Source organism: Anas acuta, chromosome 1 (genome assembly GCF_963932015.1).
Source record: "Anas acuta chromosome 1, bAnaAcu1.1, whole genome shotgun sequence".
NCBI classification, from domain to species: Eukaryota; Metazoa; Chordata; class Aves; order Anseriformes; family Anatidae; genus Anas; species Anas acuta.
The window spans coordinates 158,179,726-158,199,807 of NC_088979.1; the positions used below are offsets into that span (position 1 = coordinate 158,179,726).

Here is a 20,082-nt window from a genome sequence, read left to right on the forward strand (position 1 = left end):
TACAGTTTTCCCCATTAATAACAAACACCAAACTTTATTGTTGCAATATTCCCCACTGTAACATACACTGGGAGGTGTATTGCAATATACCATCCCACTGCAGGAGGGCCCTTGCTACCTGCCTGCCTTCTCTTATCAAGGCAGCCTCTGTGCCGACCTGCAGAAGGCCTCCCAGTGCAGGTGCTTCGCAAGGCACAAAAACCTGGTTTGCCTCTGTGGTAGATGAGCTGGCATCAGCGAGTGGTGCTTACAGCAGACCTCTCTGAAAGGTTTTCTTTGTCTTACGAAGCAGTTAGAAAAACGACTCGGTCTAGCCCAGCTTTCCCACAGACACAACAACCATCCCCTGGGACCGCCTGCTCAGGTTGTGAGAACGCAGCAGGAGATGGGCGCAGATCAGCCTGACGGCAAAAGGGATAAAGCATCCGAGGGTGGACACAGCTTCTCCACTGCAAGGCCGGGCACCTCAGCTGAGAGCTAATGCAAATGTCAAAAAACTTAGAAAAAACGTTCCCTGATTCTTTGCTATTAAAGGTCAGAGGGAAGCCGTTTGCTCAGATGGAAGACCAGAATTAAGTGAATCTAAATGGTAGAAAGCAAAGGGAAGAGTATCTATTCAGGCCTCCATTATACATCAAAGAGCAAGAAAAAGGACAAAAACCCTCTTTTAATTCTGAGCGAGTCAATGTGTATTATACATCCATTTGCAATCATTACCTCAAGTAGGCCAGTACCAAAGACCTGCCACTAGGGGATATTTCATTTCTAAACGGTTAATGGAGTTTTAATTAATTGTGTTACCTGAAAATATATCTTAACAAAAAGTAAGGTAATTGAAATGCATTAAAAAGTCCGTTTGTTCATCTCTCCAGAAATAAGCATGAAAAAAAGAAAAAAAAAAAAAAAAAAAAAAAGATGAAGAGAACATCTAATAGAACAGCTTTTAGTGCACCTGAAAAGGACAGAGAACTACGAGGGGATTTGTAAATTCAGATACTGGCATGAATAATTACATACTAGCAAATGTCCAAGACGAATAATAATAAAAACGAAAAAAAAAAAAACAGACGTAAATACTTATTTACAAAACAGTAGGATACCTAAATCAAACTAGGAAGCGTTATTACTATGTTGCTGCTGGGGAACAATACATAGTTTCCCCTTCTGCAAAAGATTTTGACTTTCTGCTGTGAATTAAGAGCTTTAAATCATTTTTCAACTAGAGGTTAGTTTTTCAGGGAATGATCTATATTTTCAGCAGAAATACATTTTCTGCAAGTAGCTTTTTTTTTTTCTTTTTCTTTGACAAAAATAATGTGGACCAGTGAGGCATTTTCTCTTAAAATGGCTTCTGGTATGCAAGGTCATGCTCCACTACGTTACACACAATAGCTTAAAACCAGTTGTTCAAATGCAGGGGAAAAAAAGTGACCAAAGAGCCGGTGTCGTCATTTTGTATGTCCTGAACAAATTTTGTATGTCCAGGACATACAAAATGCTCAATCCCCGCTGAGTTATTGGAAGCGGGGCTGTTGGTGCTTGGTGCGTTGGGCAGACCCAGCAGGCAGCACGGACCAGAGCAGGAGTCATTTTTCTCCAGGAGGAAACAGGCAGCCTTGGAGACAGAAACACAAAATACCAATGCCAGTTTCTAAATGTACTTCTGCTGTGTGTCAGCCTGAAGAAATCCATTTTTGCACTAATTGCTAACTACTGCAGGAAAGACTGACAGGAAAACATAGTGACACGTGGCTCACTTACCAGGAACTCATACCAAGGTGAACCTATTAACTCTATTTATTTGGCCACTCAAACAAACACAGGCGTGCTCCCAAGCAATGGAAATGGAAAAAAAAAAAATGTTAAAGGAGGCAAAATTTGCCCCTCCACCCTCACAAACAAAAAGGTAAGTCAACACATCTGTCCCTTTTTTATTTTCTTCCATGTCTGGAGATTTTTTTTTCATACGTATTTTTGAAAGTTAAGATTTTGTTTTTTCACCAGGACAACATTCCACCACTGGGGAACATCAAGAAGAGGTGCTGGCTGCCCTTTTTGGTACCTTTCATGATAAATTCTGCTTTGTCACAAGCTCAGAACAGGAGGCCCGGAAAATCTCAGCCCTGGCGTGGGCATCCTACAGGGAAACCTGGAACCAGACACTCTGACCTCCATCCCCCTGAACAGGAGTCACGTCCAGGCCATTGAAATGACTTTTAAAAAATCCTACTGTTTTTAGCTTAATGAAGCCGATATGCATAAAAGATTTTAATCTTCCTCAATTTGTTTTCCCACAGCTTCAGCTATAGGTCATGCACACATTCTCAGCTTAGACCCATGAAACATTTCCCAGCTGACCTGCTTAACCAACAGTATGACTCCAGCAGGTTCAGCATCTCACAAACAACCTTTGGGGAAAGCAAAGCTCAGTTTTTATGGTCTTTAAGGAGCACGCTGGCTCACATTAAATCCATACCTGTATCTTGGCTGAAACAGTGGCTGACATCAGATGCTCAGGGAAGACTCCAAGCCCAGGATAACGGAGTAATGATGCTCCCTAGAATACCTGCCAGCTGCTAGGGACCTGCAGGCCGAGGGCTTTCTGAGCCAGAAATGTCGATTTTGTACTCAGGAGTTTTTGAAGAACTATTCTTTCTGAATCTATTTGGTTCTGGTTTTTAATCTAGGGCAGCTTGTGTCCTCCACAACACCCGGTGGGAAGGAGCTCTGCAGCTATACCTTCTGCTCTGAACCTGGTACCTGACAGCTTCACGTGGTGCCCCCGGATCTTCTACTCAAAGAGACAGCAAACAATCAGTCACCAGGCCTGAATTCTTCCTCTCCGAGCCATTTACTCCCTGCTCTCCTCTCTGCTTCCCAACCAAGGTGGCAGATAACAGTATGGCCAGTAAGCGTCACTCATTTAAATCTCATTTTCAAAAGCAAACTTGGGGACTACGATACATAAACCTCACCGTCATTCCAGCAGACAGTGGCTCCTTATTGCCCAACTTTTACGAATTTTACTCTAGTATCTTAAGAAAATAACATTAAGAACTTTAAATAGATGGTAGATATTTTTGATACAGCCCAGCAACTTTTATGTACACCACAACGACACCTCCAGCCTCAGGTCTGTGACACTGGCAGGAATACCAACCTACCCTCCGAACACCCCCCTCACGTTGCAGCACAGAACGAGTCACCTTTCTGTCACCTGCTGCCCGCCACAGCACACACCGCCACAGAACCTGATGCCTCAGCTTCACTGCCTTCGTCCCCCTGACTCCCTTGCTCCTGCTTCAAGCCTTTACTTTTTTTGGAGCAAGAACTTCCTAATGCATGCAAACACGTCCATATTTGCATCATGTTCACTGTTGGTAGAGAGGTAGAGCTGCTGATCAGTTGAGCCATGGGGAAAAAAAAAAAGAAGAAGAAAACAAAAGCAGTGATGGGAAAGCTGAACTCTTTAGCTAACAGGGGTACTGGAGGTAAAGGCAGGGGATCCTCTCACTGTTAGTCCTTCACAATTAACACCAATGTCCCACTGAAATCCTCACTCAGAAATCCTGCAGTCTTTTAGGCACTTAAACTCCTCCGGGCAGCTAAGTTTTCACTGACAGAATTGGCAAAATCCACTGAAACCCTCCCAGTGACAGCCTGCCCGAGCTCCAGGGGAAATCTGATTGCCCACTTGTCCCATCTCCCCCAGCAGCAAGGCAGAAGACCTGTACTGAAACCCTCACTGCTCCGCTTGGAGCAGGAATTTACTCAGTGCTCCTGGGATGCCCTGCGTCTTATCCAGCCTGCATGTTAGCTGGGATAAATCTAACGCTTAAGCAAGTTACCTGTTGTCATGGATATATCTGGTAGTGTATTTTATATTCCCCGAGGGCAACCAACATAGTACAACCTCCAAAATAGCTGAATAAGGAAAACCTCGTTATTACCTCAACCCTGAAGTGTAGTTTCTGACTGGCAGTGCTCTGAAGACAATCTCTGAGCAACCAAAAGGGCACTTCTTTCCCCAGCACAGCTCCAGTGCCACCCACTCCCATTATCCCGAGTTGTTCCAGCATGTACAGCTTTGCACAGGTTGTAGAGAAAAGACAATGACAACTTGGATAAAAATAAGACTTTCATTCTGCTCGAATATCCGGTGACTAAAACTTACAGCAAGATGCGGTGCTGATCTGTACCTATCAAGATATGTATATCCCTCCTAAACGCCTGAGGAATTAAACAGAGCATCACCAAGCAGCCTGTTCTCTTCCCCGCCTCATCTGCACCTACAAGCATAGCTACTGATAGCTCAGAGTCAGAGGCTAAAAAGAAAAAAAAAATAGGAATGTTAAATTACACCTAATAAAAACAAAAGTAACAGACACGTTCACCTTCATTACACGTTTTATTCAGCTTGTATTTTCAGTATATTCTCACTGCACTAATGACTTCCTTTTGCTGTCTCTAAATACTAATTTCGTGTTGATGTGTTAGACTTCCACTAATTTCCAGTGGTAGGTACATCATGCCTGAAAAAATAGCTCCAGCAGAATTTGACAGGTGAATTGGGCTTCCGTTTTCCCTGGTGAAAATGAACAAGATACTCAGTGGTGATATTCAAACAGAGAATAAAATTATCAAATGCAATTTATATCTAATATGTACTTCAGTGATCTGGTAAAAGACTGTCTAGGCTGAATAAATTACCTCCTAATATGATAAACTAAGACACATACATCTGGTAAAAGGAGCTGAAAAGAGAAACAAGTTCAAAGAGGTAGGAATGCTGAGGTTTGAAGGACTGGTTTTCCATTAGTTGCTTGGAAATGCAGTCTTTTGTCTCCTCTCCTACCTGTTACCGCCTCCCTGAGCCGTCTAACAGCAGCTTGTCTCTGTTAACAGGAGCACTTATCTATTTTATTTGAACAGTGAGGAGGGGGAGGTATGTAAAAACAGGAGAAAACCTCGGGGATTTTCTTCCTGCTTGTATTTGCATCGGTATTTTCATACTAATGCAGAACTGAGTGAAAAGTGATGGGCACATGTGAGAAAAAGCAACAGGCTTTCCGCTAGGAATGAAAGCAAGTAGACCAGCCTAAGCTATAAATCCTGCTGCTGCACCTAGATGCTATGCAATGGAGTTCTTAAAAATGTGTATTTGTATAAGCAAGAAAGCACGAGGAAGTGCCTACGGCATCTTTAACTATTTTGGTCCACCTGAGGAGGGAGGAAAAGCAGCGCTGACCTGGGAGCTCTGTACGTCGTGTCTCTCAAGTCTAAAAAGGGACTGTGCAGAGGCAATATATGAGACATTCTCTGGAAAGGTGAGACTCCTGTAAAGCACCTCAAATAAGACGCTAGGAGAATTAGGAAACCTTGACCTCACACACACCCAGAGGATCTTGAAAGCACTCCCTTCACAGAGAACACGTTGAGCTCGTGTAGCTGGAGGTGCAGAAGGAGGTTGGCGGCAGGCAGAGGGGTCTCAGCTGCTCCCTAGCAGGAGCACACAGCACGAGCTGCTTCGGCTAGGCTCCAGGTTCAGCAGAAAGCCCTAAAAGCAGCAGACTAACAGCATCACACCACTGCCTGTCCTTCCCCGGGGTGTCCTCCTGTCCCCACCGCACAGCTCTCGGCCGCACGCAGCACCAGACCTCAGCCTCGAGGCCAGGTCTCAGCACAATGCTGCAGGGCTCGGCTCCCCCCTGCCCGCTGCAGTGGCTGAAGCACGGGGCGCAGGCAGGCCCCCAGGCAGACCAGCTCACCCCAGGAGCCAGGGGTGCCCCCACAGAGAGGTCACCCCACAAACAGCTCTGACACCACACGAGGATGGCACCGACTCCACCCATCCCGAGTCCACGTGCTCCACGCTGCAGGTGAAATTCGGTACACCCCCAGAGGGAAGAGCAAGGGTATTATTTCCTCAGCAGAATCGTGGTTTTTTACTATGCTTCCGAGATGTCTGAAACAACTTTTCTATTTATTGCTCCTGTATGAGCACAGATGGCAGTGGAGAACTCGATCTAAACAGAAAGCGTGGATTTAACGCTGAGCTGCCGACCCGCACTAAACCTCGCGCAAGCATTTCAGCTTTGTTACTCAGTGGCCCAGTTCTCTCCAGCTTAATTTATTTTTGAAGCAATCAATGAAACACTGAGTGCATTTAGTGACAGCGCAGTCAGAGAGGTCCCAAATACGAGGCTGCCTCTTGTTACCACAACACCAAGCAGCAGAGGAACAACAAAACCAGGGCTTCTCCCTGTTGTACCTCCCCTTCCCAACAGGTATAAATGCAGAACGGGGGCCCCATGCCACAGATGAAAGAACCTCCTGGAACTGCAGAGAATAAAGAGCGTGACACTGTGGTTCCACACTTCAGCCACGGCACAAAATGAATTTTATCTGTTGGCTGCCAACACCATTACTGGTTCACCAAGACACGCCAAGGACCTGATCCACAAACCAGTGAGAAAGTTCTCCGTTTGGATGCCTAAAACAGGATCTGGGCACTTGTGATCCAAAGTGAGGTCTGCAATTGTTCCTATTTCTTGCTGCTTTTTCCTCCCTCTCTTAGAAGATGCCCTCTCAGCAGACTCCCTCTCTTTGAAGATTCTTCGTCCAGCCTTCACTAGCCCTGAGGTGTCCCCTAAGAATTAGGGATTGCTATATTTATCATTTCTGACCTAAAGTTAGCTTAGCGTAACTTCTCCTCGTGTCGCTCGACTTCTGACGGCGCAGAGGGATTCAGCACAGGCGGCCCTGAGCTCACCCGGAGGTTGCTGTGGGACGGGCGGGCGGCCGGGTATGGAGGGCACAGGGCAGGGCAACCCTCAGGCTGTGAATCAGCCCTCGGGCAGCCTAGGAACTAAGCATGAAGAAGAAACAGGGCTCGGACAGCTTATATCCACGGCTCCTGAGGTCATTTTGACCTTTACGGAGCCCATAATTCCAGATCTCCATGATCCCTGCACTCCGAGCAGATAACGCAGTGTGGTGAGCCGTGGAAGGAGCATCCCCAGGAGCACCCATTCCCGGTTTCTCGCCGTGCTGAACCCATCAGCTTCCCCTTCCCCAGCCTGTCCGCGCCGTGCAGCAGCCACACCACCACCAGCACCAGCACCAGCACCGCGCTGCTCTGGGATTATCTCCGTGAGGAGCTCCCCAGCGCTGGGTTTTGGCCGCCGGGCTCGGCGCTGGGCTCTTCCCCCGGCCACAGCGAAGCGCCCCCAACCCCCCCAGTGCCGTTGGTGCCTCACAGCCCGGGGCTCAGCCGAGGGGCTGCGGGCACCGCTCCCGCCTCAGCCCCCTCAGGGCACCGCCGCGTCCCCCCGCGCCCCCTGGCGGCCCCTCGGGGCGGCGCCCCCCAGCTCTGGGGACCCCCGCGGCGGCTGTGCGGGGCTCCCCGGGCGCTTACCTTGCGCTGCATGCCGGCCGGGAGGCGCCGGGCGCTGCCCGTCCCTCGCCGCGCTGCCCCCGGAGCCCCCCCGGAGCCCTCCCGGAGCCCCCCGGCCCCTCGCTGCTCGCTGCCCGCCCTCACGGAGCGGCGGCGCCGCGGCCGGCACGAGGCAGCGCGGCCGTGAGGGGGCCGGGCCCACCCGCATGGCCCCTCCCGCCCGGCCCCCAGCCACAGCCCGGGCACCGCGGGGGGAGACCCCGGCCCCTTCAGCACCCCCCGGGGCCCCTTCAGCCCCCCCGGGGCCCCTTCAGCCCCCCCGGGGTCCCTGCAGCCCCCCCCGGTCCCGGCTGGGTGCTTCGGGCCGGAGGAGGCTGCAGCTGAGGGGGCTCCAGCGGGGGGTGTGGGCTGAGGCTCGTTGCTGCTGGCAGGGCTCTGGTGCTGGTGCTGGTGCTGGTTCCCCGCACCCAAAGCAGCCTCACCCCACAAGAACTGACCGGCTCCAGAGCTGTAGCACACTGCCGGAGTTACAGGCTGTGCTCCGGATGAAAGAGAAGCGGAGCAAACTGGCGTTACGTTTACACTTGTAGTTGGACAGGAAATGTCCAGCCTAAGTGGCTGAGTATTTGCTGGCAGATACATGCAGAGTTTATGATGATTATTTACCAAAGTCTGTGGCATTTCCAAGAACGCTACCTGCTGCAGTCACTGACTGTTCTCATCCACTGCCCAGTGTAAAACAGCAAGGGACAAACCCCTCTCGGTGTATGTGCTGTCATCCTGCTCTGTGCTTTCCTTTCTTCCAGACATTTTCTCACTGAAGTGCAAGTGTCCTTCTCGCATGAGGACTGTGTGAGCTTGATCAAGTTACTAGTTTACCTATAAATGAAACTGGATAATCAAGAGGAGTAAAAACATCAGCAATCATTTTGGACCATAGGCATACAGATATTTGGGAATCCATTCTGGGTATTTGGGTTGTTTTCTCTGTAGTTACACTCATTAACAGACATACACTCTTGAATAACTTCTTTCTGAAGGAGATCTCTGAGGCTACTTAAAAGACAGCTGGAACCATAAGATACGAGTGTTGTAATGCTTAACGTCCATGTGTTCGGTGTCCTAGAACAGGTTTCATAGCAATCTACCTCCCTGATGAGACAAAACCCATTGAATGCTGGCTCCTGTCCAGGGGTTTCCATAGAGCAGCCTGCTCCCGATCTCTAACAACAGGTTGTTGGAAAGCTGTTTCCCCTCTTCAGGACCAGAGCTTTTGTCCTCTGAAAGTGCAAAGCTGAGCCATTTGCCCTGGAGATAGACCCAGCACCCATATCTTTCAAAAGCTGTATTAGATCTCTCACCTCAGGGGGTGTTTTTTATTTGTCTTCTCATAACAGCAGGAATACTGCTGCCTCCTTCTTGCACTGTAGACCTCTGCTTTTTTTTTTTTTTTTTTTTTGCCTGGAGCTATAGAAGTTTGAGTCCATCCTTTTATTTTGAAAACGCACGCATTTTAGGGTAGATGAAAAGTTTGGATTCCAGACTTGTAGAGAAATGTGGTGGGCAGGGATTCTTGATACGACTCCAGGACCATCTGGCCAACCAGCAGTAAATAATTACCTTTGCTGACTTGTCTTGTCTGAGATAATATCATTTCAAGGCTTCAGCACTGCTTATGTTTCCACTCTTTCATCCCATCACTATCTTCTTTTTTGTGATCTTCATCAGTTGTTCTGACTCCGCATGGCTCTCGGCACCCACCCTTTCTCCTGCCCGTGTTACCATAAGCTATCTCTGCGTTCCTCCCCAGCGCACTCCCCGTTATGTCACCCCGTGTGCCAGTTTTCTCCTACAGTTTTAGCCCATTTATCATGCAGTATGAGGCCTCTTCAGAGGAAGTCTGGGCACGGAGCAGTGCATGGCTTGGTGGGTTTGATCCATGATCTCCACAAACAGACCCCTGATCAGTTTCTCTTTACACAGAGGTACTTCCTTCTCCAAAATTCATACTGTACTGTTACTTTCAAGCTTGGTTTGATAATGCCATGTTAATTTGCTGGTGTCTTGTCTTCTTTCCTCTGTCGCACTCACTTTTCCTGGTTTGAGGTGTCTTCCTTCCACAAAACTTCCGAAACCACTCTGCTTTCATTTACTTCCCCCCACGAAGCTTTAGGTAACAATTTACTGCCTCCTAATACTGGGGGCATTTTACAGTTTTATGTTACCAACCAAATGGTGCTATGACACCTCAGTGCTCTGTCAGCCTGTTCCCTCTAAAGTATTTATCAATAACACCACTATTGTTAATGTCACTACTTTGCTTATTGGTGCCCAACGACAGACACAAAAGGTGAGTGAATTTCCCATGAAAGTATCACTTTCTATTAACAATATAATTCATAAGATACCATAACATTGATTCTGTGTGTGCATTTCATTTGCAGTTCTGTGCTCCTGGGTGACTTTCCATCATTTTTTTCCTGGAAAAAATTACTGTGCTTCTGTGCTGACGTGCTTCTGTGTCACTGGTCTGTGTCCCTCCCAGACAATCTTGTTCAATCTTGGACAAGAACATGGAATTTTCCAGTTCTGCCTCAACAAGATTTGTACAGAGTGGGAGGGTTTTGTTGGTGAAACACAGGCTGACAGTGGCCAAAGAGGAAGGGCTAGTGTACACCACTGCCCTTAAAGATTTCTTTGAATTTCTTGTGTCCTGTCCTTCTTTCCCAGTATTTTACAAGTAAACCAAACGTCCTGAAGTGAAATCTGTTCCTTGTCTTGTTCCTCTGTCACCACTGAAGTCTAATTCCTTCTTCTTTATCCACTGCTATTGTATGGTCAAATTTTATGGTATGAAGTGCAAAGACCTGAACCTAAACTGGATTTGTCCTCCACTCTTTCCACTGGTGTATTCCTTCAGCAGATCCCTGTGCTAGGAAAGGCTTTTTGCTCCCACCCCATCTCACCGTTCTGCAGGCATGTTACAGCCCTTCCCCTGCTCCAGCCCCATGTCTCTGAGACACAACCTCCTGCATGGGGTTTGTGTTTCCCAGCCTGATAGCCAGTTCCCTCCAAACCAGTTTTCACAATGCCGTGCTCAGCCGTCTCAGATGGAGGTGGCAGAAGAACTCTTACGGAAGTGACACCTGAGCTTTGGACGGATTTTTACCTGAAGTTGTGGCGTCTGTGCAGACAGCTGATAGTAAAGCTTCAGGGTTGCTTCGCTGTGTGCGTATTACAGGAGCAGTTGGAGCAATGCTCGTATCAGTACGATGCTGCGTACCTCGTATCAGCAAGCTCGAGTTTAATGTATTTGGAGGCAAAGATTTTTCCTTTTGTTTCGCTGGTGCTTGCTAAGCAATTGTCATACACAAAAATGAAAACACGTTGTAGAGTGCAAGCAGCTCTTTGGATGCAGCATGTTTGAAATGCCTCTAGGCAGCTTCATTTCTGCAGGCTCAAATGCAAAATGTTGCCATGGGAACAAAACCTTCTCTCCACCCGATCAGCTGAACCAAGAGGATATTTTCTTTTAAATTAAAAATTGTCTATATCTGCACTTCACCTAATCAGTCAACATGAAACAGAGAATAGTCATTTTCACAGCCAAACAGTGAAAAAACATGACTTGTTCACTGCCAGAAGGAAAAAAAAAAAAAAAAAAAAAAGAGAGAGAGAGAGAGAGAGAGAGAGGGGAGGGGGGGGGGGAAGGTCTTTTTAGGGAAAGGAGATTGCCATCTTATTGTAGAACATGAACAGACAATAACACAAACTGACACATCAATCCCATTTGGCAATGAAATCAAGGAAACAAATGGGTGTGAAGCTGCTCAAAACGTGAATTGTACAAATCTGAGTCTTAACTTGGGAGATAAAGCATTTGCTTGAATAGGTGCTCAAAGAATTTGGAAGAGGAAGAGTTGTAACAGGATGAGATTTAATGTGGTTCTCTGGTTGCCTCCTTTACCCCGTGTCTGTACTGAGACTGTTTTTACATGTCCATGAGCTTTTCCCTGAGCTGGCACCACATACCCTGAGCCAGCAGCTCTGCTTCCCGTCACACTGCAAGGTGGCCGGGCTGCTCTTACACAGACCAAGGATGCCATGGGAGACAAGGTCACCGCTGGCTTCCCCCAGGGAGCAGGGCTGTGTACGGCTGCCCCGCAGGAGCATTGACCAGCCCGAGATCCAGCAGCAGCCCCTAAAAAGGGGGCTGTGGACAGAGACGTTCTGTGAGGCAAGGTTTGCACCCCGTTCTGCCAAGTCCTTCACAGTGCACTCTGTCATTAGTCTCTGTCATTGAAGTTTTAATTCAGTCATTGGGAGTCTGAGACCTCTGACCAGGGCAAATTAAAAGTAACATAACTTAGCCTGTGCCTGCCTTGTCTGGGAATGGTGCATTAGTCCTCTGGCTCAGCTGAGGTTTAGCAGTCTGTTAAACTACAGGAATCAAATATTTAAGTCCTGCCACGCATCAGTCTGTAACAGAAAAGACATTTCCAAAAATGAAAAAAAAAAAATCAGTAATTTTGTGGTATTTTTCAGACTAATTAAAATTCTGTTTATTGATAGAGAATTTTCTACAGTCAAGTAAGGAGAAAGCACTAAATCAAACTTTAATAATAATAATAATAATATCTTTTTAAAATGTTTTAGAATTTGACTAACACATACATGAATGAGAATACAGTAAATCTTTATTAATGAGTGATGGAACTGTCAATCTTCATTCCTTCTTAGTCATTATAATGAATGAATGCATGCATACCCTTATCAATCTCCGGTTCTGTTCACATGTCACATGCTGTCTCTCTCCTCCAGGAGCTGTCAGTTTAAAACTGAGACAGTCCACAGGAGAAAGAAAGTAACAGTGCGTTCATAAGATCCATGATAAAAATAAAATAACACCATATTTATAAATACAAACTAGAATTTGAGTATCACCCTAATTATTTTCTTCTTATCTAGAATAGAAGAATGATCTGTGCTTTGTGGTTCTTACAGGTGGATAGGAAATTATAGTGACATAAATTATTCAGTTACAGATCAGCCTACATTCAGGTCTCATATAAGCATTATTCAACTAAACCTTTTAAAATTAGACAAACCTCATTCAATAGGAGGATTTAAAGCAGGAAACGGTTGATGGTCTGTGTTATGGCAACACCTCAGTGTCTCATGCTAGTCAGGGTGCTGTCCGATGCGGTAATCACTCAGAGTCAGGGGGCAGATCCTGGGCTCGGTCCATCCTGCAGAGACATTAAGAAATTCTGCCCTGTGGGAAGTGCAAACCCTAAGAACAGGAGAGATGCAATAGCTTTGCTCATGCACGTGACGTAAATAGCCAGAGAAGCACAAGGAGTTTCTTGAGCAGACTTCAGCCCAAAATGTGTGGATATCATGAAGTCTGAGGGGGTGCTCATGAAGAACTTAAGGAGGGCTTGGAGCACTCAAGTGCCCAGCATGCTGAGGACCAACCAGGGCTGCTGCCTCACCAGTTTCCCACCTTGGTATGAAGAGAGATGCCCAGTACTGCAGAGCGTGAGTCATACCACTCTAGCAAGGAGAACGGAGATGTTTCAAAATAAACACAGAAGAAGGTCTTGAGGCCTTTTCTATGCATCACAGTTTTATTAGCTCTGTTTCTCAGTTAGGAGTATGAGAGCGCTTGCTATTGCAGCTATCCAAGCTTAAAAAATGCAGGTACAATAAAGAAGCTATTTGGTAAAGGACAATTATAGCAGGATAGTTAATTTTCTTTTCAAGGACAAGTATTTCCAATGTAAGTACTTGGATTGTGCCTAAGCTTGGAGCATTTTGTCAGTTCAGTTCTTTTGCTGAATTTGTTAAGCTGATGTAATTATGTGCAGCACAACTGAAGGAAAAACCGTGTGGGGGAAGGAGGGCTGGGAAGGAAGTGGGAGCACGTTTTTTAAAGTGGTTTTACTACTGAGCTGCTTGTGCCATGGGCATGCAGCCTCAGCTCCTTCTGATGCGTACTAGTTATCTGGCAACACCTGCAGAGGTGCCTTGATGACTGTGTTAAATGGTGGAACAGAAAATTGAATTTATTAAGGGGGCTTGCTTTGTCACTTACAATATTTCATCTTACTGTAATATTCTCAGCTCTTGCTATTTGCACTTTTCAAGCTGTGCAAAGCAGCCTGAGTGAGCTGTCTGTTCAGTTCTGTCCTTTGCAGGATTTCCTGGGAGCTGTCACTCATAATAAAGAGATACAATTCCAAATATATACTTGTTTGCAGTGCCCTTTCTTTCTTCCTAGAAATCTGGAAGGTACGTGATGCTAATCACTAAACTGTTCCTGCCCCAATAAATGCTTCCATATGTACTTACACCAGGAATCTGATTACGACTGTAAAATTTAGTGGTATTCCTCATTCACAAGAGGAAAGAACCAGTTCATTCTTGGTAAATAGTACTCTGCCACAATTGCAATGCAACTTTTAACTCACTGTGAATTTAGCTGTCTTGTGTTCAGGCTCATTATACAGCACTTCATGTTCTCACTTTTCAGACAGCTATTTGGTTGGTTTTGCTGCTCGTACTGATTTGCCTAATGATTTTATGTACAAAAAGCCAAATCCTGCTATTATTTATGAACACATGTTCCCACCTAAGGCAATCCAAAGATTCATAATGCCAAGACACTAAGCTGATAGCATTGGCTGAGGCAGATACAAAGCTTCTCATGTTAAGAGTGGATTTAGGATCTTGTTAGTTCCTAGAGCATCTGAAGTCAAAATGTAATTGCTTTATTTTAGACAGAAACTTCAGAGATTGTGCCTTTCCTCTGCCTGAAGAAGAGGGATATATGATAGTATATTCTTCCTGACTTCCGTACCAAAGGACATGGCAACTTCTAACAACTCCAGAACAGATGCCATGTGCATTCCTTAGTCATCATAAAGCAAATCATCTATCCAAAAAACATATGCTTGTGTGCACTCACCTATGAACTCCAGAGCAAATGGCCATCAGCAAGCAGTAGGGGAAGCAGAGCAGTCCCATGACTGCTATCCAGACTGACTTAGCTAATGAAGTGAGCATAAACAGCAAACATCCATCACCATAAATTATCCTCAAACTCCCCTTTCACATGCAGTCATCTCCTTGCATCTAATGCTTCTCAGACAACCTGTGACATCTGCGCCCTGAATCCTGCAAATGACTAGACTGAGTAGGAAATGTGCTCTGTAAACATGTTGTTCATTATAGCTATTTTACCTACTGCCAGATGGATTGATTTGAAATGGTTTATTGCTTACTCACCCTTTTGCATACTTGAATTAGATGAGTTAGCCAACTGCCTAACAGTCAGGAATTGAGTGCTTCAGTCCAGCAGAGATTTTGAATCTGCCCTTGCTTTTCTTCCTCCATAGACAGTTGCAAGGGATTAGAAAATTTTACATTGGGAATATTTTCATTTGAGCTAATAATGGAAGATGAAAGAGATCAGCTTTGTGAAATAAGCATCACATTTAAAATACAACTAGTAGAAACAGATATTAAAAGGTTGTAGTTAAATAACTGGTTATGGTGTTGTTATTTTGATATACTTTTAAAAACAGATAGGTAGACAGATCTAGATATGTAAGATAAATTATATAAAAGGATAACTTCCCCCAAACAGAAGACAAAGGAATAATAATAAAGATACACATTCAATATCACTATTTCAATATCATCACCCAGTCCTGAGATGAGAATTATTACAGTGATAGCATTAGTACCAGTATCCAGCATTTGTTATTAAAGCAAATACAGACCAACAAAGCCACATAAGCCAGTATTTTAAGGCACTTGGGTAGTCTCAAGGACTAAAAACCTACTGAAAGAAACAAAATATTCTAGGCAGGTGGAACAGATCAGAATTAATGGAAATACTTTATCCAGTGGCTAAGAAAACAAGCTCAGCCAGAATTTATGCTTTTCTCCAGCACCTTCTTCTCCAGCAACGTGGCGGGTAGCTAACCCTGCTGTTTGCAAGTTTATCGAAATGTAATTTAGTTGAACTCCGCATATCAGCTGCACTGGCAATAATTTCAGTAATTGCCGTTCTGATTCTACCCTGTAGACTTTCTAAAAGATAAAAAAGATGTTTACACTGGGCCTTGCTTACTCTATAGATAAAGTAGATCTCCCCCAACTGCTGTAAAAATAAGTCCAAGCCCATGTCAGGTATGCTGCTCTGCACACTCTAACAAGGAATATTTTGCATCTCTTAATTGACACTGACATTTGAGAGTCCCTGCCCTGTCTGGGCTGCACATCATTTATCAAGCTCAGTTTTGACTTGGATTTTGCATTCTGCCTCTGCTTACAGATTTCTAAATTTTATTTAAATGCTAAGACACTGGTTTTGACTCAGGAAAGCATTTAATAATATACTCGAGTCCCTTAAGCACTTGCTTAAAGTACCTACAGTTTAGTATGCGTTGAAACAATTTCCTGAGCTTATGTTATACAGCACTAGACTCTCCTGAAATTACTTTATGTCCTCCTCAATGTTGCTTTCCACCGCCTCTGTAGAAGACACGCTGTTTTAGAAACATTCCTGCACTGCCTTCCCTCACAATCCACTACCATTACCTTCACTACATGGAGGATATTCTGAGGAACAGATCCTCTCTTGGTAATAGTGATAAAGGATACAGAGCTGAACAGGTGTGTACGTCCGCACAAAACTCTAAGTATGGGATAACTTGGTGTATGCAAAGCATCGTGCTCCACCTCGAAGTTGTAACAACAGCCTACTTTTGTTAGCAGCAGGGACTTGTGAACATAGCAAGTCAGGCTGAATCGAGAAGTATTTCTCTGCTTTTCCCAGTTTGTGTGTCTTATGGAGGGTATTCACACAACAGATGCTCAGAGTCTAGCTCAGCTGCTGGGAAGTTGTTTACCTCTACCTTGCCTAGAGGGAAGCTCTTTAAATGGCAAATTAGGTAAATTTACTTAAAATAGGTAGTGTGAATATCCCCTCCACTCAACTGCCCACCCCAAGCCAATATTTGGAGCCATTTCCCTTCCTGCAGAACAGAGGAGAAAATACTTTAAACAATAGCAGTAATGAGAGTATAAATTACAAATCTGACAAAGAAAACATAATATTTTCCAGAGCTATTTGGATATCAAATTGGGCCCCTTAATTACCAAGTACAAATAAAGCTGTCAGGCATTTACTGACAGGTTTTTAAAGTGATCTTTAGCACACAGCATGGAAAAAAAATATAACTTCAGCGTTCAGTGTCAGATCAAACAGTTTGTCTGCTGAAGATTAGAGGGAAAAATATATTAAATCTCAGGATGACATCTGGTATTTCAATACAAAAATGGAATCTCTCAGACTTAAAAAGGCTTTCACCAAGATAATTTCCATTTAAAGCTGAGCAATGTAAACTGTGACCAGCTTGAAGACCGCAAGAACTAGTGCACTCAAAGCTGAGACACTGGAAAGATGACTTTTATTAATTGGCATTTTCCTATCTTGTAGCTCAACCCCAAATGTCACGAGTGGCATTTGGGCTGTGCAGAGCAATACAGAAAGCCACGAATGGCTGCGTTGAATTAGCCAAGGAAGGCAAGTACTATAACGTTTCCTCCTTCATAAAACCCATCATACAAAAATCACTTCACATCACAGCAGATGTTTGTATATATTTTGGCTGCTGAATGGCAAATCAAATGCTAGAACTGCAAGTTCAATATATAATGTATTCTGACATAGGATTTTTTGTTTGCTTGGTTTTTAGCAATTACTATACCCAAAGATTTCTTTTTTTGAACAAATTTAAATAAATCTTGTGTGGCAGCACATATTAAACTGATTTGGCTCTTGTAGGCTGGAAGGAGAAGGGAAGGGAAAGGACACATGCTTACTGCAGTGGCAGTCAGTCAAGCTGTAGAAGGTCCGTACTTTCTAAATAGGAAAAATAGGCGGGATCCTGAACAGCATGGTAATGGTAAGGCAACCTTTCAGTTCATGATTTGGTTTATTATTTTCCATAGGTCAGCTGTTAAATGTAGGTGAACACAAACACTCTTGCCGAAGTGCTGTAGAGAAGCACAGGGAGTAATTAATTTAATTAGTTCTCCTTCACCCAGCTGCTACTGTGTACAAACCTTGCAGGGGCTAGGCATCCCTGGCACCTTCACACCTCGCTTTCTGCTTGGCAGCATACTTTTCTCTGTGGAACCATGAGCAGCAGCCATGGTATCTTCAAAGCAAAAACAAACAAACAAAAACAGCCTTGTTGCAGCACCAAATTCTTCATGGGGTGCACGTGTGTCAGGAAGCCAATGTTTCAGGAAGCACTGGTGGTGATAAAAAATTCCTAATGTGTAGGCTAGTCAGACAGAACTGGGGAAGGGTGGCCTGGTTTCCTTCAGAAACTCCCACACCTAGAGTAACAGGCCCGACACGGGGCTGGTGTCACCGAGGCAGCGTGGCCAAACACACCGCATAAGGCACACAGGGCTTGGTAGTGTCACCCAGCAGGGAATTTTGACAAACAGCTTTAAAGCACTGTGTTCGCAGAGCCCCCCAAATGCTAAACAGTGGGTGCAACCCCCCCATCATTTTGGGGATGGCTGGGCACAGGGAGGCCTACAGAAGCAATGCTCACGCTCCCCAGCAGAGAGCTCCGGGTGTCTGGAGCCTGCAGGGTAATTTTTCGCTAAATATACAAACAAGGTGTAATTTTAGCATTCGCTGCTTCCTACGCTCTGGCTTTGCTACAGCCGTGCAACACAGAAAAAAATAGACCCGCAATCCCCTGAAGTTTTCACTGATGCCAGTTAGTTAGAAGTAAACCTACTAAAAAGATTACCACAAAAAAAAAATAAATAAAATATGCAAAAGGAGAAAAAAAAACTCTTTTCGAATGAAATGTGAAATATAGGAAATATCACAGGAAACAGAACCCAATGAGAATCCTGGCTTTGATCTTTTGTTATTCCATTTTAATTCTAATTTCCTGTTTGATTTTAAATGGAGGGTGATCAGAGCGATTGCAGTCCTCCCTGGTGATCAGGGAACTCGGTCCCTGTGTAGCTCTTGTGTTGGTAGAAATAGAGAGAAGAGGGAACACTCAGTGACTAACAGCAGAGCAGGAGTTCCCACTGTTCCTTAGGAGCCCGCTGCCTGCAGGGTGTGCACAAAACCCCACGTCAGTACGCAGATCTGGGGCCTGAAGCAAAGCCAGCTGTCAGACAACTCCCGGCCCTGCAGGTCAGCCCCCTGCTCAGAGGGACGGGGTGCAAGCCTGGGGCTGGCAATGCCTTTACCTGTGGGTGCTGCCTGTTTCAGAAGGTACGTGCACTCTTGTAGGTCACACTGCTCTCTGAACACCTGACGGAGCTCTTAAGTCAGCAGGGACTAAGTGTTGCTGATGGGGCTAAGCTTAGACCAAGGCCGAGCACAGCACCGACAGCTGAAGCACATCAGGCACCCAGCCATCAGCTGGAAAGGCAAGCCCTGCTGATCTGAGCGTGGGGCAGGCTCTACTCAGAATCACAGAATTGTCCAGGTTGAAAGAGACCTCAAGATCATCGAGTCCAACCTCTGACCTAACACTAACCAGTCCTCCACTAAACCATATCACTAAGTTCAACATCTAAACGTCTTTTAAAGACCTCCAGGGATGGTGACTCCACCACTTCCCTGGGCAGCCCATTCCAATGCCTCACAGCCCTCTCAGTAAAGAAGTTCTTCCTAATATCCAGCCTAAAACACCCCTGGTGCAACTTTAGCCCGTTGCCCCTTGTCCTGTCACCAGGCACATGGGAGAACAGGCCAACCCCCACCTCACTACAGCCTCCTTTAATGTACTTATGAAGAGCAATAAAGTTGCTCTTGGGCCTTTCTTGAGCCACCCCTTCTATGCTGCCTGTCCCTTCTGAAGAGCCTATAGCCAGACATTGCAGCACTCCAGTCAGGAGAGTGGTCCCACCACGTTTCTGTGATGGCAACCAAGTCATAGCCTGCCTGCCGCACGATGGCTTCCAGCTCCTCCTGTTTGTTACCCATGCTGTGTGTATTAGTGTAGATGCACTTCAGCTGGGCCATTGCCTTCTCTCCCAGCCTTGCCATTGCCCTGGCACAGCTCTAACAAGCCTTGTTTCAGCCCTGCCCCCCTTCTTACCTAGCTTAAAGCCCTCTCAATGAGCACCGCCAGCTCCTGGCCTAGGATCCATTTTCCCCTTATAGATGGGGACCCATCTGCGGCCATCAGGCCGGGTGCCAAGTAAAGCTCCCCATGGTCAAAAAAAACACAAAATTTCTGTGTTGGCACCAGCCACGTGTTTATCAGGTGGGCTTTCCGTGTCCTCTCTGTACCCCTCCCTGCCACCATAGGGATGGACGAAAACACCACCTGTACTCCCGCTCCATCCACTAACCGTCCCAGTCCCCTAAAGTCCCATTTGATGGTCTTCAGGTTTCTCTCTTCAATGTCATCACTACCTGCCTGGACTATTAAAAGAGGACAATAGTCAGAGGGGTGAACCAGGCTGGGAAGCTTTCTGGCAACGTCCCTGGCCCTGGCCCCAGGGAGGCAGCAGACTTCCTTACAGGTAGGGTCAGCCAACAAATAGGTCCCTCTGTTCCCCTGAGAAGGGAGTCGCCCACAACAATCACCCTTCTTTCTGTCCTGGTGGAGGCAGTCCTG

General features: G+C 45.7%; 1 protein-coding gene and 1 long non-coding RNA gene across 2 annotated transcripts in view; both read right to left on the reverse strand.

Moving 5' to 3' along the window:
• The window catches only part of TMCC3 (transmembrane and coiled-coil domain family 3), a 131,392-nt gene extending 123,840 nt beyond the window's left edge, over positions 1 to 7,552 (reverse strand). The window contains exon 1 of the mRNA XM_068668442.1: positions 7,418 to 7,552. Coding sequence (XP_068524543.1) covers positions 7,418 to 7,429 — 12 coding nt within the window. The 5' untranslated portion in view covers positions 7,430 to 7,552. The remainder of the gene's footprint in view (positions 1 to 7,417) is intronic.
• A 416-nt stretch (positions 7,553 to 7,968) lies between these two features.
• On the reverse strand, positions 7,969 to 18,787 carry LOC137850279 (uncharacterized). Its single transcript, XR_011092431.1, has 5 exons — positions 18,701 to 18,787; positions 15,840 to 15,940; positions 14,687 to 14,846; positions 12,505 to 12,645; positions 7,969 to 11,875 (listed from the first exon to the last, which is right to left on the reverse strand). It is a non-coding gene; the product is annotated as an uncharacterized lncRNA (long non-coding RNA).
• Between the last annotated feature and the right edge of the window lie 1,295 nt (positions 18,788 to 20,082).